The 22,792-nt window shown below is 40.5% G+C and overlaps 1 protein-coding gene across 1 annotated transcript in view; it reads right to left on the bottom strand.

The window, feature by feature from the left end:
• Window positions 1–1,413: 1,413 nt before the first annotated feature.
• Window positions 1,414–22,792, bottom strand: part of zgc:165507 (uncharacterized protein LOC561188 homolog) — a 33,117-nt gene continuing 11,738 nt past the window's right edge. Inside the window, exons 2-5 of the mRNA XM_048268188.1 lie at window positions 18,260–18,490; window positions 9,019–9,162; window positions 7,651–8,454; window positions 1,414–7,211 (exon numbers count right to left, since the gene is read on the bottom strand). Of these exons, the coding sequence (XP_048124145.1) occupies window positions 6,940–7,211; window positions 7,651–8,454; window positions 9,019–9,162; window positions 18,260–18,473 (1,434 nt within the window). The 5' untranslated portion in view covers window positions 18,474–18,490 and the 3' untranslated portion in view covers window positions 1,414–6,939. The remainder of the gene's footprint in view (window positions 7,212–7,650; window positions 8,455–9,018; window positions 9,163–18,259; window positions 18,491–22,792) is intronic.

Genomic DNA, 22,792 nt, shown 5'->3' with positions numbered 1-22,792 from the left:
TGCAAACTTTCCATGAAGCTTCAATACAGTTGCTGTTATGTGGACCCTCTTTGACAGACGCCATGTCCTGCATATCAATGAGGTCTTTGCATTTCCCACAATCCATCACAACAGCGCTGAAGGGAAGGTGCTTTTCCATGCCTCCAGTTGACCTGCAAATGCACTATTAAAATGTAGCCTGAAACGTCGCCTAAGGGCCTACATTCATTGTCTGTGTTCTATTTGTATGAAGATACTTGCCTGACCCTGCATTTCGACCAGGCATGCCCCCTAGTGGTCGAGAGTGGTACAGTGCCCTGCATTCTCTCCTGTCACTCATACAGTGTCAGAGTTTTTACAGCAATGAAATGAATAGTAGTTAGTGACAATAAAAGGCTTGACCATTTGCTAAATATTAATTAGCCTAACTTAAATGTTTTAGCCTTCAGGACCATTTCAGTTCACAATAACCCCCTTCAGACCGTCGAGAATGGAGTAAAATCCTGTTGGGAAACACTTCATGAGGACACTTCAAGACATTACTAAAGGGCAATGGCTATTTGCTACCATTAGATAACGTAATAGATTATTCACAAGTAGTTTATGTCACATACAATATATTGTAAATACCTAATAAACTATTTGCAGAATTATTACTAAATGGCTATATTTCTTAGCCATCAGGTAGCACTAGTGGATTACTTACAAATATGAATCACTTAAAAATGTTGTATGCAATGTCATGCACGACATACATGTTTATTCATGGCCCAAAGCCAATATAGACAACAAAAAACACATGAACATAAACACACTTTATTATTTAAAAATATAATGATAAGTGGTGTATACTTGACTTGACTATAGGAGGATGGTTAACTAACTATTCATTACACCTTTCTTATCAGACCAATCTAAAGTGAGTACTATTTATACTTTACTTTGGCTCTGAAACGTCCCATGGATATGTTTTGTATTGTCATATTTGAGGGATAACATACTATTGAATAAGCATATGGTAAAATATGCATGTGTTCTAAGTCATGTCAGATAGATATTATTTGAGCACCACACAATATTTGGATGTTATAATTTGTCAGAAGAACTCTGATAAACCTTCAACAACATGTTGGGTGTGTCATGGGTTTATCAAACGCACACATTCAATCAAACAGCTTATCAGATAGCTAATACTATTAGGCTATTATTACACAAATTACATTTATGCTTTAAAACAAACAAAATGCTTTAAAAAATGCTTTACATTTATGCTTTAAAACAAACAAAATGCTTTAAAACAACATTACAACAAAACATATACTTATTAATAAAAAAATGCTTTACCACTCTTGAGTTGTGCACAAACTGTGTGTGTACCGGTGCATATCAGTCCTGCAGCAAACAGGAGTCAAATGAAGAGTCCAACACAGGAAGTAGTTTGAAACGACTGATTCTTTATTGAACTACTGTTATCTGCACCGATAAAACACTGGAATCACTGGAGATACATGGGATACCCGTCTAGCGTTTTTTTTTTTTTTTTTCTCATCCGAGCTTGAAGTGTGGCAGAGGTAGTGGAAGTATTGACACAGCAGACACAGTGTGGGGACACGTCTGAACAGGTGTTAGTGGTGGTGGTTGAACTGGTTGGGGCGCAATACACCGACAATGACAGTTAATCCCTGTGTCAACCAAGACTTGACACCTGATACGAATCAATGTATAACATATGCATATACATTAGATATATTAGATATACTGAACAAAGTTAGCTCACATTTGAATATATCAATCCCAAAGCACACCCTGAAGTACTGTACATTCTATCAAAATTATGTGGGAAACACAAGATCAACTGCAATAATTTATTGGAACGATGATTTGCTTAGTGTAGAGGTGCTACAACCATAAAATCTAAAAACAATAAATAAAAAACATATTTCCTCAGGATTATCTGTGATTCTTTGCTGAGCGTGCATGGGATTGGTACAATTACATGGATCTCTTTGTTGATTTGGGATTAATAGATTGCTATTTATGGACAACAATGTGTAGGGATCATGGACATTTTGTTTCACGTGAGACAGGACATTCAGATGCTTCCTTCAGGACCTTTACAATTAATCTTTCAGGACAAAGGCGTTGCTTATATACTCTTTGCTCTTGTCTTAGCATGTTCTTAACATGTGCGTGTGATGACAATGATTTGTAAACTTCAACGTGATTCAGAAAGGTCCTTAGCAAATATCACCTGACAATGTAATGTCATCAATACTCTTCTTTAAAGAAAAAGAAAAAACATTACTCAAGGGAGGCTTGTAATAGTCACTTCCTGATACACTCAAAAGCAGTAGTGATATTCTACTTTTTGGGTTCAGTAAGGCACAGATGCATGCTAAATCAATCCCATATTGCTAGCAGGTCTACTTTAAGTAGTAAGATCATAATCCTAGGGGAACATGTGTTCAGGTGTTCTGTGAGTCTTTATATGTTTTCTGTGCCTAGTTTTCATTCTGAGTTAATTAACCAAGTAACCTACTCTGACAGCTGGTCTTTGGCAGGCTGCACTGGTCCACTACAGCCTCAATCACTTGCTTTATTTCATATTCACATTCTTGGGACTAGGTCAAATTGCATTCGTTTGATTTCAGTGGAGAGTGAAACATTGAACGCCAACTGCCGACAATAAGAGCTGTCAAATGAGTAGTGAACTTAAAACAAAGAAGCCGTGATTTAGTGGTGTTATACAGCATAATGGCTATAGTAGTGTTTGCTGACAAAATCATATGCTCACTAATGTGCACATTTGCTGACCATAAGATTATTAATTTGGCCTGTCAGACCAGAAAGTAAAGTCTGCTTAACTTTCAATTGTGGACAAACTGTGTGTGGGAGTTCAAAAATTTCCAGTACAATGTAATGTTATCAACTGTGCAAACATACACATTGCACTAAATGAATGGTCCAAGTTGCAATTTGAAAGAAAACAGGTGGTTAAAAGTGAACGGCATAGCTTGAAATACCATAGCATAGCTTGAAATGCAGTAGTTTAACCAAATATTTCAGAGTGCAATGTTTTTAAAATATGAAGTACTGCTTGAGAGAAATGATAGAGCTTGATTTAGGTTTGCTTTGAGTGTACAAAAGTTAGTTGGAATAAGTATATTGGAGTACACAATTACATTATCATATTAAAGGACAAATATATATGCAAACAAAACTACATAAATTATATTATAGACCATACCCATACAGAGATTAGTGAGCATATGAGCCATTTAATTATTCCTGGGGTTAAAAAATTATTGACAACTAATTAAGTGACTTAAAAAAACATCCATATTTTCACCATTTGACTTTTGAATGCAATGGGTCCTTACAAAAATACAAAACAGAACAAACAAAAAGGAAAGAAAATGTTTTTGTATTTCACAAAAGCTTATACAATTGTGGCACAAATTAAATCTTCACCACCAAAGACTGCATTCCTTTGCTCCAAACCATAGGGCAGTGCAAAAGTGGTATCGTTCTTAGTAATTGTTTTTAAAATATAATAAAACAAAAACCAAACCAAACCTGGTTTGCATTCCATAATCTTCTTATACTATCTAATAAAATAATTTGACTGAATTATTTATTTATTGAATTATTTGACTACAAACAAAAACATATTATTATTATTACTATTATTGCTATATCACAATAATAATAATAATAATAATAATAATAATAATAATAATAATAAAAATAATAATAATGTGGAGGACAAAATAAATGTTGTTCATTAGTTTTTTCCCCCTCTGTGTTGCTCTACTTCCTATAGGGGGCGCTGTTACCTGCTGGGAAAAACTGACATTCAATTAAACAGCATCCGAATCACAGACAGCATGATCAAGTTTGAAATTCATAAAAATCAAAATAATAAAACACTGATTGACTGTAATCGCATTAATTAATCACAGTAATACTACAGACCTGTGTACACAACACAGCTGAGGTTTAGCTGGTGTAAAATGTTTAGTCAGTCTTTGCCTACTCAAGGTGTCCACAGTGTCTTCACAGTGGACTGCATTTATGGCCACACAACCAGTCAAAAGTTTGGAATCACCAGTCATAAATTTGGATTTTTTTCATACACATTAATATACAAACTTATATTCAAATACTTTTTCAAGTATTTGAATGCAACAAATTCATGGTTGGGCATGACCAATGTTGCTAATATGATGAGAGTGCTCATAGGTTTCAAGTAATTTAAAGAAAGCAATATTAAAAGTCTGTCATATTTCAAGGAGACTCTTAAAGGACACATTAAAAGTCTACTTTGAAAAGCACCAAACCAAAAATTTCTCCCAACAGTATCTACCCAGAACACTATGTGATTTCAAGTGGTGATCATATCTAGAAGCAAGTACAGTACTTTGATTAAGACATATCATTTAGTGATTATGTAACCTATGAGTTCATTAATGCTATGGAAAATATTGTCACCTTGGCTTTATAATAGTTTCTGTTTTCTGATCTACAAAGCTGAAATAATAGATAACGCAAAAAGTGTATTATAACAGGAGATTCCAAACTATTGAATGAGAGTGCAAAAGGGTAATAACATGAAGTAATGGTTAATGGCTTGGATAGCATGGTTCAAATGGTCAGCATAGAATATTGCACAAAAATACATTTGGTTGCAAACCATTCTCAAGCTCTATTAGTTGCATACATTCCTGTCTGACACCCCTGTTCTTACGTCAATAATGCACACAACCCTAAAAACTGGACTATACCATTTCAGCTCATCTTCATTTTTGGTTCACAACAAAAGATGACATATTTTGTGAAGGTATTTTAAAATATTAAGTACATTATTGGGTGATGGCATTCACGTACAGCATAACAAATTAACCCTTACCAGAGACACAAACACACCAATCCCTTAATCATAATAACAAAAAAGGTCATTTTTGACACCATACGGTAATTGGTCAATCCCTTATTAAATAATTAATCATTTGTTAGGTATATGACATCAGCTATACTGTATATTGTTTATCATAGTGCATACATAACACAGGTTATCCTTTATTTACAATTAAGGCAATGCATCATTAGTGAAAGTTTAAATTCATGCATGACTCTCAAGAATGACCATTTACCATTGATCAGCCATCAACTCCAATGGAAGTGAGTGTATGTATGTTAATTATGAACACGACTACCACATATACCATGACGACATATTGCTCATAAAGCTTCTCAAATAGGTCTCTACAAGCAATCACTGATATATAAATGACTTAAAATTATTAGATGAGTGCCACTGAAGCATGTTATTTGGATGAACACGAATTTGGTCAGGAATGCATCTAAACTGTGTAAGGCTTACAGAAAGAATACTGTTGCATACTTTTGCAGCCGTTTCAGTGTTTTACATTCATTTTGGGAAGTCTGATTGAACTGCATGGGCCCTAAACTGGCGGAAAAAGAGCAATGTCACTCACTGAGAAAGGTGTCTCATAAATGAACTAAAGCTGTCGAGTAGCGTGTGGGACCACTGAGCTGATCCACTGATGTTCCATATTGGGATCTTGCTCATAGTACTAAATTAGCAAATAGATGTTGCCTAATTACCAAATTAGCTGTAGTTACACTTAAGACTTTTGCACCTTGCCCGCCATTTTGAATTAGGGCCCCACGTGTCTTTTGTCTGAATCTACTGGCAGGCTACAACAGTGCAGCATACAAGAGGTGCAGCATGAGGGGTAGATTGCGTTTAGTAGAGCATACACACACACACACACATACACACACACGCACACACGCACGCGCACGCGCACACGCGCACACACACACAAACACACACACACACACACACACACACACACACACACACACACACACACACACTGGACACAGTGTGCAAAGAAAGGGCAGCATATTTACGATACACAAAAGCCACTGAGCATGTCTATCCTCTCCAGTCCACATTCTTCTTATTTTAGTTTTCCTGGTTTAGTTTGTCCTCCCACCTTTCCCCTGCGCTCAACTTATACCCTGTCCTGAACAGGAAAATTGATGCATAAGTCATTTCTTTTGCTGTTTTAAAATACAAAGACCTGTAGTGTAGTTAAAGAGGAACTTAGGACTTGCTTCGCTAGTTCTCAGTGAGATTAGTGGTGTAAACTAATTCAAGGAGCTATAGTACATATAGTCAGAAATGGCAGGACTCCATAATGGACCTAGTGTGGGTTCCCCAGTGTTTTAGGCTTTTTCAGAAAGACTTTGCTAAATATTTTTACGTTTCCATGTGTTTTTAAAGTTCCCCCAGAGAAACCGTCCTACATCCAGACACAAACACAAACGTTTGTAGGCTCTAAAATGTTTGTTTCAGGTGGGCATTGAATGGGTGAATGGGCATTGCAAAGGTTCTGAGAAACTCACCCCTGGTCCAAATATGCACAGGATCTGGACAGAAACGGATCTTTTCCTGAGTCAATCAATATCTGGGAGTTGATCAGGTAATTAATCTGAGAATCGATCTGAGAATCGATGTCAGTCATTCTAGGAATCTGTATTTGCGAATCATTCTGGGAATCAGTCTAGGAATTGCTTCAGTTCACACAATTTGACCCTTCTATTCAAAACAAAAAAAGAACTTCCCTAGTTCCACTTGTTAAAATAAGTTAAAATGTGTGAAAATGGTTCCCTGTCCCTAACAGAGCTAACAGCATAATTATATAACAGCATTACTGACACAGTCACACGTTTTCTTCCTTTGTTGCTTTGGCAGTTTTACATTGCGCCAGACCCACCCACAACACACTGTCCCCTAATCACAGTTCAGAGAGATAGAGCAAGAGAGAAAGAGGGGTTTGTGTGTGTGTGTGTGTGTGTGTGGCTGAAGGTGGTCTTCAAAAAAAATCTCTTCATAAAAAAAAAAAATATCAGAAATAACCAACCAGTCTAAATGTTGGTCTCGCGCTGCATGGCACCGTCAGGTTTGTCTGACAGCGGCTCCGAAGCAGTGGCATTCCCATCAGCCTCCTTGGCGTCGTGGTCGCGATCAGGGTCCTCTGTCTCAGCACGATTGTACATCTCCGCCTCCTTGCGCTCCTTTTCCAGCAGCCGGTAGTTGATGAAGTTGCCGATGAAGAGCCAGATGCTGGCAAAGATCACCACCACGCCACAGCAGAAGTACATGTACTTGTAGTTGCCGGTGACGTCCACCAGTTTGCCTGGAAGTCAATGCAAGATCATTCAGGTGCTTTGATGGTGAACAGGCACAATGAGAATGCTGATGCAGACTTAAGCATTCATGTGGTTTAGCTAATGCAGCAACTGGTACGTTGAGATTCTGACAACACCGAAATCGTGTGAAAGGCATAAAAAGGCGTAAAATAATAAATAAAATAAAAGTATGCAATAAATGTATTCAAGTTTATACTTATGTACATGCAAGATATCAACATGTCGTGACCACTGAGTATTTGTATGTTTGTAGCTGTAGTAAACAATTTGTGTTAATACAGTTATATGACAAGAGCGTTTCTGTAGCTCTGTAGCTCCAGTACAGCAAGGTTCTGACAACAATAAAATCATGTAAAAGGTGTCCAGAAAAATAATTTATTTCAATGCAAGCATAGAATTCACTCTGCGTTATGTTGATCTGCTTACCAGCAAGAGGTGGTCCAATCAGCACTGGGCAGCACTCCACGATGGTGGTGAGCCCGACAGCACTGGAGAACCTCTGCGCCCCGACCAGGTCCATGAGCGTCTCGAACAGCACAGCACTGACCATCCCGAAGGCAAAGCCAAAGAAGATGGCGTACACCACCATGCCTGTGTAGGTCTCGGCAAACGGACACAGGATGTGGCACACGCCGTTGTAGAGCACAGCGAAGCTGAAGAAGTATTGGATGCGCGGGCGCACCCAGCGTGAGTTGGCTAGCAGGCCCATGGAGGGCCGCGCGAACATGTCTACGAAGGCCAGGATGGAGAGCAGGAAGGCGGCCGAGTACTGGTCCACACCCGTGTCCTTGGCGTACGGCGCCAGGAAGACGATGGGCGCAAAGAAGCCGACAAACATGATGACGTTGCCCGACAGGTAGATGAGGAAGCCGCGGTGCTTGAACAGCGACAGGTCCAGGTACTTGTTGACCGTCTGGAAGCAGCTCACCTTCTCGGTGCTGGTGACGGCGGGCACCGGCGCCTCCTCGTCTTTCTTCTTCTGTCCGGGTGGGGGCATCAGGGGCCTCATGAGTGCCCCGGCCACACAGCAGTTGAGCAGGAGCCCGCCGAGGATGAGAAAGCTGCCGCGCCAGCCGAAGGAGTTGATGAGGTACTGGTTGAGCGGTGCCAGCGTGCTGAGGAACACCGGGCTGCCCGCCATGGCCATGCCGTTGGCGATGGGCCGCTTCTTGTAGAAGTACTTGCCGATCATGGTCAGAGCAGGCTGCAGGTTGAAGGCTAGGCCGAGACCTGGAGAAACGGCACAATGACACATTGTGAAGGAGAGGGATGGACAAGTGTTTTGAATTGATTATGAATAACCACAGACCACACATTAAATGATGTGAAACTTGGATTTGCTAACAATTTAATATGAAACGTTTTAGGTTATTATAATAGATATGGGCATTGATATGAATGGACTTGATGTGTTCTTTGAGTTTTTAAAACCAATTCCATTGACAAGTCATTGGCTTGTCAAAACCCAAGTTCAAGTACATATCTATGCTGCACTACTAAACTACAAGTACTTACTGATTAGTAGAGGCTTAGTTTGTAATTTAACTTTTTCTACTTTAATCTTTATGAAATATATCTCTACGAAACACACACCTAAACCCTGTTGGAGGTGAACTGAAACCAAAGATGTCATTACCGCTCTTCAACATAACCTTCATTTCAGCATTCAATAAACTCCTCGGCTTTTCCTCAATCGGTACAAATGTTTGTCTATACGTCTCCTTAAAGGAAGTTAAGTCTAATCAAATTACTAGCTCAGCAGGATTATGACAGGCTTTCCCTCTCTAAACTTACCCCCCAGAACGCCGATACACAGATAAAGCTGGACGACGGTCTGACAGAAGGACGCCAGAATCATAGCGAAGGAAGACAGCATGCCTCCCATTATGATGATGGGTCGGCAGCCAAATTTGTTCACCAATATACTGCTTATGGGGCCTGTAGGAGGACAAGAGAGAGTGAAACACAGTTTTCAACAACAGTTTTATTCCAGTGTGGCGCTTGTGATAAGCAAGGAGAAAGTGTCTTTAGAGAAAGAGAGACAGAGAGAGAGAGAGAGAGAGAGAGAGGTAAACACAGAGTGGACTCTTAATGTCTTAAGCTGATTAACCCTCAAAGATTCCCTAGATTTTTTTTTTAATACAAGAGCCCTTAAATTAGCTGTGAGGGCTAATTAGTCTGAAGTCAAAACCAACAACAAAGGCAACACACACAGAGAAGGAAGTAACATTTCAGTAGAGAAACTTGCAAGGACATAAAGAGCTGGATTTTTGTAAAAGTTAAATGTATGCCTTTGGGGATTGTACAATTCAAGAAATAAAAACAGTAGATGTGTTAATCAGTGACCTTGTGTATTTTGTAAATGGGTGAATGTATTTCTTCTAATTGGTGGGAGAAGACACACTAAAGAAGGTTCAGGCTGAAAAGAACACTTTCTCATGATAAACCCACAGGGCAGATTATTAAAATAGCATTATAACACATCACTGTACCTGAGAGTGTTGTTTCAGTCCCTGTGCAATCAGCTGTAATGCAACATCATGACCTGGAGCTGCAGAGTCTACTGATTTCACAGATTTGGGCCAACCCTCCTACATTTTCTTTCTAAAGTGACTTCTACCTGGTGTCCACACATCAAACAGCTGAGATTTAAATATTGATACCCAGGGCCTAGTAAATATCAAAGGCCTTTTTACCCCAGGTTGGTCAATGAAAACATAATATCAAATATAAATGCAATATAAATGCAACAATTAGCATTTGTGTGACATTCTAGTTTAACAAGTGGTAGTAGTTTTAGCGATTTAATTTCATCAGATAGATCCTTAAATGCAGGATCAGGAATCTGGCATCTGCACAGCTATCACTGCACATGTCACCCAAGGGCGTAGGTTTGGTCTGAGCTTTGGTGGGGACACTACCCACTAACCCCCCCCCGGAAAAAAAAGCTAAGATATATAAAATGATTAAAATGTGCTACTGTCCAACTTGATCTAACTACACTGTGTAGCCTACATAGTCTGATTTTAATATGTAGGCTACAGATATGTAGGCTATATTTAAAATTTATTTTCTATTTGGTCTGTTATGAAATCATGCCCATTTAAGCACAGCTCAGTTTTAAGAAACTTAAATACATTCATGCTTAGCATTTTGTGAAAAGAAATCATTAAGGCTACATTGACAAACTCTTAACCGTGAGCAGCCTGTATATTCTCTGATTCTAATATTTACAGATATCTAGGCGATGTAAGCACAGCTCAGTTTTAAGAAATGCAGCCGAAAGACCGTGTTGAATTTTGCTATAATTTATTTCAAAACCGGATTACTCTGGAACAGCTAACTATACACGGGAATGCATTACACCTTTGTGTTCGGTAAGGTCTGCTGTTTATTCTGATATATGGTTTGTCATGTGTTGTGAAGAGTGTAGGCCTACGATATTCCACCGAGACGAATGGATGTGGAGATGGGCGCAGATAATAATTATTAAATCTCTTGAAGTTATTTTTCTCGCGAACTGTTTATCACAGCAAACAGTGTCTAGCTAGCACCGTTTAAAAGCTGAGAAAAGGCTCTTTCATGTGACACGTGTGATGAGAGTAGCCTACTTCTCGAGGATTTCAACAGAGAAGAATGGGTGAATTTGGACGCACTTCATGGTTGTAGTGAAGTAAAGCTGAAGCACTGCATGCTGCGCAGGAGACTGCGGCTCACTGGTAGTTATTATAGGTAACTTCAAATCAGCGCGATTTACCCTTAGGCTACTGCACATTACAAGATCTGTACGAGATGATCCGCAGCACTGAAGTGAGAAATGATTTAACTCTTTGTGTAGCGCATGTGAGCGCTTTCCCCCTTCAACCTGAATATTGGTGGGGACATTTCAGTCGTAATTTGACATTGGTGTGGACACGTCCTTCGGTCCCCACGCAAATCTACGCCCCTGATGTCACCTTTACATCCCACCATCTGGATGACAGTGCAGTGGACACGTACATGCAGTACAATATGCCTGCTTGAGCCTCAACCACCCGATTGATTGAACACAGCATCCACCAAGCCCAGTCCGACCCTGGTTGTGATTTGTGATTGAGATTTTGCCACGTAATCTGGCTTTGGGGTTTTATAACCTAGTGATGAGCAGCTGCTGTGTGTGTGTGTGTGTGTGTGTGTGTGTGCGTGCGTGCGTGCGTGCGTGCGTGTGTGTGTGTGTGTGTGTGATGTCACTGGAGAACACAGGGATGATGACAGGCTGGCGATGAGCAACACAAAACAAAAACAAGAACACATACATTATAACAGCTGACTCAGAGACAGAGTGAGAGCCCCTGGTGTTATCCCCCTCTCTGGTAGATCCTTTGGGCAACAGCAATTACATTGAAAATAAAACCATAAAAATAAGAATTAAAAAAGTACTGGTATTAACAAGCTTCTAAGGATAATTTAAAACGCTGTTGTTCAAATCTCCTGACAGTGAACAGTGACACTTCTTGCCCCAGATCTAGCCCCTGATCAAGGCCATGTCTCTGCCTTAGATACACAATTCAAGTGTTCATTAAAAAAACAATACAATACCATTTGTATGACACTGATTGAGCATGCTCTAGCTAACATGCTCATCTTCAATTTTTGTGCCTTATTTACATACCGTCCTAACAGCCTTATCAACTAGTGTCCTAGCTGTGAATTAAAATGCCATCCCAAAGGTTGTAGGATCACCAGAGTCTTTCCAAGGATCTCTGTTTCAAAGGGCTTAGGAAAGTCACCCTCTGGTGTTTTGATACGTCAAATGAATCCAAATGGCTCTCTGCCCAAGGTCAGTAAGTATAACTTGTGTTGGTTCTAAATATAGCAGCCAACAGCAGGGCATGTGAGCCAGGCCTGGGTTCAGCACCTGAGCTGTGGTTGGTTGGGCATTACAAACAGTGACATGGCCGTAGCCATGACAACAGGTTACTGTGTCCAGGAAAACAATAGAAGAGTATTAATCCAACGGCGTGGTGAGACTTAACAGGGTTCCAGTTAACAGTTTCCTCTACGCAGGACAGATACCCTCAGATATTAATACAGACAGTGCATCATACAAATTCATGGACTACATGCATGAGTGTGAACACACTCACACACACACACACACACACACACACACACACGCTTCATTAAAGCCTCTATGGTTGAATAATCGTACAACAAAGCAGCCATCTTCTTCATATTCCCTCCACCTACATTTTAAACGAGATGGGTCTCCTTTTCTCACTGATTCAGAATAAAAGAGTCTTCCAGAACTCTATAAGAGATTGCCATATTCAGCGCTGCCTGGGTCCCATAGTCAGGAAGAGATTCGGTGGGTTTGTTTATAGTTTCCTGAAGCAGAACCAGGCTGTCCAAAGCCTCAGTGCTACTGTCACGTCGTCTTTGAGCTGTGCAGAGTTAGAGAGACCAGTTGACTGTGGAGAGATCCACATCTGATCTGAACCAGACATCTTCTTGCATTAGATATAGAGATTATGACACTGATATTCCCTTCATATTCAACCGAAAAATGTGTGTCAAGATATTCAGTCCAACCAAATCCTACAACCACCTCACAACACATGCTAACCGAAGCTCTCGAGTTGAGCTCATTTATATTCAAATGTGATCTGGTAGGTTTGTCTGTACAAAAACATCAAACTTTATTTTCTCTATCACGCTGTGTGTGTAACTGTATGTGTGTCTGTGTGTGTGTGTGTGTGTGTGTGTGTGTGTGTGTGTGTGTGTGTCGTGTGGAAAGAGTCCAATCAAAGGCTCGGTAAAGCACATAGCAAACATGAGAGCAGTTTAAAGTGTCCAGTTCCATTGTTGACATAATGATAAGGGCCCTCACGGTGAGTTTAAATTAGCCATACGTCACTTCAGACAACTCCTATCTAACTTGAATTACTCCTGCTCCTGATTAGCAACTCTTATTTCATACAACATTAACGGCATACTACTTAAATGTGCACATTTGGCATTGCCTCCCTCAGAAAACAAACAGTATAATTAGCACAATCACCACAAACAGTATAATTAGCACAATCACCACAGACTAATTTCCACTTGTGACATTACGCCTCCTTGGCATTATCTGGACTATTACAATGTTTTCAGTAATGATGTTAAATGACATTAAATCATATTTATTTTCACTTGTTGAATGGGCCTGACTCATCTCATTCAATCTGAATCCATTCTGCACATTAGCCTGGAAGAGACGCAGAGGAACCAGGTGGACACACGTTAATCCAATTAGGTCGTGGTTCAGACCCCACAGACAATGGGTGGCAATCCATTCAAAGGATACACACGACGTCATTAGACACACACACACACACACACACACACACACACATACACACATACACACACACACACACACACACACACACACACTTCCTTCATGTCTAAACTCTTTGTCTGAGCTTCCCCAACTTCTGCAGTCAGTCTTCAACAGATGAAGCATCAGCTGTTTTGTTGTTTTTTCCCCTCGGTTATGACATTGAAGAGGGCGTGGAGGAGAGGATGCAATTATACTAAGAGACTGGGCGGTGGTCTGCTCTTTCCCCTCCCCCTCTCCATCCCTACTGATTCTCCCCTCTCTCTCTCCTTCCCTAATAAGAGAATGAAGGATGGCTGACACCAGCCTGACATCCTTAATCAGCTATGGCCTTTATGTGTAGTGGGAGAATGTGGACGGAGAGTGGAGGACTTAAGAGGGGTTAGTCCAGAGTTGATGTACTAGAATTTCCATCTGGAGATAAATGTGCTCAAATAAGGGAGTCGAAATGGATTACAGCAAAGGTGGAATTCATTTCTGAAATTTCTAAACCAATCTCAGACACCTTAGGCGAGGCTCTATGGGAAATTTACAGTCTTTGGTCCATTGGCAGATGAAAATGTGGGTGCAGCCTGGTTGCCATTCAGTTTTGGATGCACTATTTGTGGAGCTGTCTCTAGTTTTAAGGTCATGTTGGTCTGCTCTTGGTCTGCTCCCTCCCCCTCCCCTTCTCTTACTTACTCTTACTTGTACATTACAGTAATGCTACATAGGTGCATGAATGAATGAATGAATGAATGAATGAATGAATGAATGAATGAATGAATGAATGTTCCTCTGAAACTGCAGTGTGCCTGATCAACACTCAGCACCTAGTAGCATTTAGACATAAAATAATGTCTGAGACTGAACTGCAACAAAGCATTTTCACTGTATTACATGCAACATAATTAACAGGTGGCACCAGGTGACCTGAGTTTTTTAAAGAGTTGCAACGGGGGAAAAAAACATCAACAAAAACTGTGGGAAAAAACGACTGCAATGAATAGTTGCCGCATTGTTACTTAACATCAAAATAAGGGGTAATTTGGTAGTACACTCAACAAATGTGTGTTGTTGTAATAAATGCTGACTACTTCATATGCCTAAATGTCAAATTACCAAAATAAAGGAGGGTTTAGAGACCGGTCTCCTTCCAAAAGTGCTTCTACAAAGGCAGTGAAAAGTGTGATGTGAATCAAGGTCGTTGCTACAAGACACATCTTGTTGATTATTCTGACCATCAGATGGTTGCTTGGCAACAGTATTGACCAATGGGCAGTATTTCTTTAAGGGCAAAGTAGCCTTTTCTTGGGTTTATAAATTGCACTTGGGACGTCATTGCTTATTTGGTAATTGCTTATTTTGCATACTGGAAACATTTTATGCCAATTATTTGGAAATTGCTTACTGGCAACAATGCTGAAAAAGTCCTAATATCAGATTTTACCCTGAAATAATCGCATACATCATTGTGGGATTAATTTTCCAGGAAGTTGAAGTATGACATAGTTTAAACTGTCCAATTTACCCTTAAAAGGTTCTATCTGACATTTTGTCAAAATTTAGTTATTGAAATATTCTTATTCTCTGAAAACTTCATAAGGTGGTGTGATGTTTCTTGAAGTTGTATGCATTTTTGGACATTATATCTAAAGAGGCTTGTTCCACTTATCAGTATAACTGATAAACTAAAACTTTCTAGCTCAATATCTCAAAACTACCTAGAACATAGATACCGTATTTTCCGGACTATAAGTCGCATCAGTCAAAAAAATGCATCATGAAGAGGAAAACATATAGGTCGCACCCAGGCGCACTGGTGGCACAGGGGATACAACATGACACCCGCAATTTTGAAGCAATCGTCCCTCTCACTTTTGATAAGGAAAAAAAGCCTAGGCCTACACGCTAAATAATAGCCTATACACTAAGCTAAATAAAACTTCTCATTAGCTATACTAACCATAGCCATCTAGACAGCACAATCTCACTTTCACTCTGCTAGTAACAGCTGGATATCTGAAATGTTTGATCAGTTTGTCTTAACAACCATCATAAACTAAACAGCTTCTAAACTCTTGCTCCTCCTTATATATATTGGCACGCCGGTGGCATGGGGGATGGGGATATGACACCAGCAGTTTTGAAGAGACGGCAATCGTCCCCCCCCTCACTTGATAAGGAAAAAAGCCTAGGCCTACCAGCTAAATAAAAGCCTATACACTAGGCTAAATAAAAATCTCATTTACAGTCATAGGCCTACTACTAACCATAGCCATCTAGACAGCACAATCTCACTTTCACTCTGCTAGTAACAGCTGGATATCTGAAATGTTTGATCAGTTTGTCTTAAGAACCATCATAAACTAAATGGCTACTTATATCCTGCTCCTCCCGACATTAACTATTATTTATGTTTAATAATAACCAACTCAACTAGCCCAAGCTACTGCGTATCAACTTGTTTTCACTAATATGAGTAGCTCTTACACCACATTTAAGTTCTAAAACATTTATTTCAGACATTTATTTCAGACATTTACAAGACACAATTGTTTTACTTGAGTTACCTTGGTGCATAAACCCCTCTATCTTGTGCCTGTCTTACTTGTGCTATCTTACTTGTGCCTGTCACAGCTAAGACATGAGGAGTTCTTTGAAGCTTAGGGGTCAACATGGAAAATCAAAATGAATCCAGCAAAAAAAAATATATGTTATACATCCCAAGCCAATGTGTAATGCAATAGTCAAATTCCCCATATGTCAGAGAGCATGTTACATGCATGCATATGTCAGACAGCATGCCTATAGCCTATTTTTCAATAGGGAAATGATTTAGCCTAAATCAAAGACATAGTTTTGTATTTGCCTGAAGTGATGTAGCCTAGGTATAATGTTGTTTCAATATTTTAATATGTTTTTATATATACTAATTAATTCATTCAATGTATTTAGATATTGTTAAAATGTTGTCAATGCTATAATTGATTGTAAGGTTAAATGAAGTCGCAAATCATTATGATGGTTGACAGTGGGCCAGAAGTGGTGCTCCGATATCTGGATTGCACTATATGGGTTTTTGCTCACAATTTGGTCCCCCTCATTTAGGATAGCACTGGACTATTGCATTTATTTAGAAATGTATTTCACAAAATCCAAGACCAAGAACAGACAGACTCTCTAACTGGACACATAGAGGCCAAAAATATTGCGAATTCTACCAGGAATGTTAATGAAGATGAAGGAGTGTATGGCGGCAAAATGAGGCAAGCTGGGAGATAACGAAGGTGGACAAGGAGGGCCCGGTGGTAATTGTAAAGCAATTTACAAAAGATTCACTCACTAAACAAAAATGCTGATTTGGCACATGAAAATTTAGCTAAAAATGTGGAAAATGCAACGCAATCAAGCATTTTAGGCGATGTGGAGGCTCGATCCGGCAGCAGAGCAAATGCTCAGGAGGCTACCTCCGAGAGAGCAGAGAGAGAAAAAGATGCACATTTAAAAGAACGCAGAACTTTCAACAACGTTAGAGGTGTAGTGAAGGGAGAGAGCAGTGACCCCACCCGGTCTTAAACCCAGGTCTCCGGGGCACTAAACCTGCAGCTTGACCGCAACGCCAAAGAGCCAGGCCCGTTGGTATGGCAGTCAGAGCGCATACTCAACTGTAGTGACAGTACTCTGTCACACTGCCCTCCCCTTCGGGAAACTTGCCCATGCACTTCACGCACACTGGCGTCCCTCATGCATCCACCAGCCGTATTCTCCTATCCCAGCATGCCCCACACACGTGCTTCACCTCTGAGGTCCCTCACACTGGGGTCAATCTATCAAGGGGGTTCCTCATATGGATCACACACTGGGCAAGCTTCCAATGACCTCACGGCAAGCCATCCCACTTCTGACACCATATGTAGCGAAGGGAGAGAGCAGTGACTCCACCCGGTCTTGAACCCAAGTCTCCGGGGCACTAAAATCCATACTGACTAACATTTAAAAACATGTTTATATTTAAATGTTTATATATATATATATTGATATATAAGTCGCACATGACTATAAGTCGCAGGACCAGCCAAACTATGAAAAAAGTGTGACTTATAGTCTGGAAAATACGGTAGAACCTTATAAGTCTAAGGGGACAAAACATGGGCGGATTATGAACTTTCGGGGCACTGGGCCAAGATGCATTACGGGCCCCCCACTAATTTTTTTTAATTATTATTTGTTATAGAGGGACAGTGTTCACTAATTGACATTTTACAAAGAAAATGTAAATGCACCCAATTACAGCCAAAAGGCTAGTTTCCATCGGTAGTCCCCCTGCCGCATTGAAAATCAATTGTCGATATGTGGGGGTGTATTCTGGTGCATTTTGGGGATGGCCAATACTTTAATTCAATCACATTCATAGCCTACATCCTGATTTGTTGATATTGAGGCAATGATTCCATGCAAAGGCTTGGGCCCAAGGGCCCCCTGATCCCTTGGGCCCCTGGGCCTGGGCCCGGTAGGCCCGTGCAGTAATCCATCCCTGGGACAAAATACATCTATTCACATGTATTTTAATATTCTAAGTTGCCATGGCAAGAATACTCATTCAAAGGCTGCTTTTGAAAATATCTTGAAAAGGCCTCGGGGTAAAGTGTCTTAAACAAATCAAATGTAACAGAATCATCCCTATCTCCTTACCTCCAGCGTACATGACAGCCAGCATGATGGAGGAGATCCACGCCACCTGGCTGTAGGAGGCGTCGAAGATGGTCTGGATGTCCTTGAAGAAGACGGTGGTGGCCTTGGGGAAGGCGTAGGAGAAGCCGATGGAGATGAAGGATCCGGCCACGACGGCCCAGCCCCAGCCTCCGTCAGGCGGGGGCACCGCTGGGGGTCCTACAGGGGGTGGCATCTTTGGCCCTGCTCACTCTGAGAGACAGAGAGAGAGAGAGAGAGAGAGAGAGAGAGAGAGAGAAGAGAAAGAAAGAAAGAAAAAACAATGAAAATCAATCCAAATGAATGTCACATGTCACTTATCGCAAAAGAAACCTACTGAAGAGACTACAGGGATTAGTAGATGTAGACCTTCATGACGTTACTTAGCAAATGTATTGATATAAACAATGTGGGAGTGGGTGTGGGACACTAGACATTACTGTTGAACAGGGAGCAGGGAAATCCCCTACCTATAGCTCAAGGAACTAAACACCTCTCATGTGTATCTGAATTTAAATGACCTCTTTTATCCACAGCAAACATTTTGCATAGAGTAAACATTACATTCAATGTGTCTTTGGCCCTATTAAGGCCACCAATGGGCTACAGGTTTAACAGTCACACAATTACATGGGCTGCCATGCTATTCATATCAACTCTGAGTGAGACACTCTCTGCTATATCCTCTGTTTGGGATTTTTCTATCGGAGTCAGGATCTATGCAATGACATACTGTGGAGGGCATCAATCTGCCTTGCAACATAATTACATTTGAGTAATTGCCATGAAGTCAGACCAGTAATTCTGTGGTCATGTGCCTGTGGAAGATGGAAGATAGCGATATAGCAAAAAGGATTTACAATAGGAGGCTCTGTGATTATCCAAACAGGTGCCTCATGCTCCCATGTACAATTGCAGTGCTATCTGATCTATTTCCATTACTTTTTCAAAAAGACAATTTGTGGATTTTTTTTCCCCAGTATATTTTTTGGGCTTTTATGCCTTTAATGCAACAGGATAGTGGAGAATCACGGGAAGTGAGCGGGAGAGAGAGACGGGGTGGGATCCGGAAAGGACCACCACTTTACAAAAGGTGGGGACTGAGCTCAATGAGCCAAGCCAGAATCAGTCACAGCCAGGACCTTTACTTTGCAAAGCAGTCACATACGGCACATACTGTAGGTTATTTGTGTTTTCTCTAGCAGAGGTCATTGTAAGCGATTGCTGTAAGAGCATGGCCCATATTTAGCATGCTTGCTTTCAGAAGTACTGTATATCTGGCATGTCCAACAAGTAAATCTCAGACTGAGAGGTATATCTGACAGCGTTGACCAAATCACTGATTGAGAACGAAGTGTATCTTACTCTGTTGGCCAGATCCCAGATTTAGGTGTGTACGTGTGTATGTGTGTGTGTGTGTGTGTGTGTGTGTGTGTGTGTGTGTGTGTGCCAAGATTGGCCAGATCTCAAGCCAACTCTATGAGAGTTCACCTTGAGCCCTAGCAGTCTCAGGAGAGTGGAAATTAGGGCGGGGCTCTGCACTGATGGTTGACTCAGAAGCTGTGTTTACAAACCAAACAGAGATGATTATCACATGTACTGTATGTATAGTGTGTGTGTGTGTGTGTGTGTGTGTGTGTGTGTGTGTGAGAGAGAGAGAGAGAGGGAAGGGGGCTTTTATCTCCATTGTCTGATGTCCACACAACATATACACTTACATTTTAACACACCCTCTTACAAGCACACACACACAGGCACACACACAGATACAAACACATGTTTATGCCTGTATTTAGGGATGGGCCAATAGATTTCTTTCATCGTGTTGATTAGGTGATACATGGAGCAACTTTCTGAGGAATGTTGTGGGCAACCAAATAACCGGTTCCATGTGTTCTGATCGGATGATCATGTTAATTTACCTACTAACAGTCAAAGTTGTTCATTCATTGTTTTGCACTTTTATGATGCCATCACATCACCAAAAGTATTGGTTTTACCAAAAATATTTGGCAGTTAAACTACAAAAATACACACCTTTCTTCAACCCAATAAAGTACAAATTAGGCCTACAAAATACTATTTTGCATGTATCATGAATACTGCCTATCCCTGCCCTTATTCCCACCAACATGATGTGTTTACACACACACACATAAAGTGCATTACAACATGTATTGGCATGAGTAGCAGTGGTTAGAGTCACTGCTAAGTGGCTAACCCAGCTTCAAGTCTCGAACATGGTCACTATGGGTTTCTGTGAGTCACTTTGAATAATAAAAAAATACCTTACCTTTACCTTTTGAGCTGTACCAATATGCTTAGCTGGTCCAAAGCCTTTCTACTTGCCTTTCTTGCGACTGTGCCTTTCTTGCATTTTATGTAGTGGTACATTATATGGATGACTACTCTAGCCTTTATGCTGAGAGCATATGTTTGTGCAGAGAAATATGTGGTTTTTATGTGAATAATTTTCAGACGGCAACGGCAAATGTCATTTTACTAAGAAAACTACAATAACTTGATGTACTTTTGTCGTATGTCGTTTTGTGCTTTATGTATACTGTATGCCAAGCCAGTAAACTGCTTAAACTTGATTATTTCTCTGGTTTGAGACAGGTTTTTGTGTGCTGCAGATTTCTGTGCACTCTGCTGCATGTTACTTGGCTGTGAATATCATTTGCAGAGCCACACGACAAACCATGACACTGCACATTTAGGAACAAGGATAATGTTTCTTCTCCGGCAGAGCAGTCACGTTTCTCTCTCTTTCTCACTCTGTGTGTGTGTGTGTGTGTGTGTGTGTGTGTGTGTGTGTGTTCACCCACGTAACCTCACTCTGCTCTCTGTATCAGACTTCACCTCTACTGTCAGCCTGGAGAAACCTGGTCACTTTCTCCATGTTTCACCATGTGAGTAATACAGGCATGAATTCACAGACACACAGACACACAAATGCACACACACACACACACACACACACACACACACACACATAAATACACACACACAAACTCTCTCTCTCTCTCTCTCTCACACACACACACATACAAATACACACACACAAACTCTCTCTCTCTCACACACACACACACACACAAATGCAGACTCACTCAGACCAAACCACGTCAGCAGTTACAACTGAAGGTCAGCAGCCGAGGCACTGTTGGCGGTAACATCCACCACCAATATAATCACATCACCTAACTGAGCTAAATATGGCTGTGCTAATTGTTCAGGTGCATTAGTAGAGACTCTGGCACTGGCTCTCAGTCAGAAACACTCCTCTGGTTCTGCCTCTGGTGTAGGTTTTTTGAACGTTCTAAGTTCCGCAACAATTGAAGGTTCTAAAATTCTATGTTGAATTCAATGAACCCAGATATTCTTTAGAACGTTCATTTCTCAACATTCCTGTCACACCAGTGTGACGGTTCTCCTTTAAGGGTTAACCAACTGACATCAGCAAAAATCCAGCACTGTGTATCATCTGTCATTTATGCTACTAGGTGCACTAGGTGGCTGTCAACGTATTGGTCAAGGTAAGAGGGCGCATGCTGGGGGCACTAGCAGGGGTGTCGGGGGGGGGGGGGACTAGGGCCCCAAGGGGGAAGACTGACTGAATGTCTGTCTAAGATACTCACCCCTCACACTCAAATGCTGTGGTGCTGTGTCTACTTTCATTTTGTTCATACAGACACATAGTGTCTGTACAGTGTAATTGTACAGTGTCTTATTAATAAGCAGTGGGAGATGAGAAGAGTCTTGACTGTGATCTCTTGGTGCAGACGCTCATCAGAGCTAAAACAAAAAATGCTGTTTGAAAGACATGTTGAGGCCCTTGGTGACAAAAACATACCACTATTGTGTTGTACCGTGTTGTACTATTGTGTGTGCTGTATGTCAATAGATAATCGGTTACAAAGAGAGGGTGCGTGTTAGCACTGAAAATACCCATATAGGCAGAATTCATGGTGTCATGCTGAAAAAAATGTGTCATTGTTTTCATTTGCACATTATTTTAACCCACTTTCTACATGATGCTAATGAAAATGTAGTGGAGTAAAAGAATACATTTAATTAAAAAAATGTAGTGAAGTAGAAGTATTAAGTATATTTCTACTTAGTTACTTTAGATATCTATTAGCTTTACACAAAAACCTCATAATGACTTTTTAAAAACAGAATAGTGCTAAAAATGCAATCCCCTTTTTGTACTGGTAACATATTAATCTCTCAGTGGGTATTTATGAATGATAGGTATTTATGAAGCAGACATATGGTGATATGCAGTAATCTGATTAGACCCTGACAGTTCCATAGCGTCACACACCAAATGTGTCAACATTGCACACTGGGGTGTAAGGAACTATAAGCTGCTTATACCTAGTGCAATGGATATGAAGTCTGGCATGGCTTCCAAAGTTAGTGACAAACATATGTCAACAGATTCAGCTAATATTGACCACATGAGTGAGTAAAATATTCTTGCCTTTGGCACTTTCCTCTGGCTAGCAA

The sequence above is a fragment of the Alosa alosa genome, chromosome 17, assembly GCF_017589495.1.
Source record: "Alosa alosa isolate M-15738 ecotype Scorff River chromosome 17, AALO_Geno_1.1, whole genome shotgun sequence".
Lineage (NCBI taxonomy): Eukaryota > Metazoa > Chordata > Actinopteri > Clupeiformes > Clupeidae > Alosa > Alosa alosa.
Note: the sequence above shows the minus strand (reverse complement) of the source record. Positions and strands in the feature narration are given on the sequence as shown.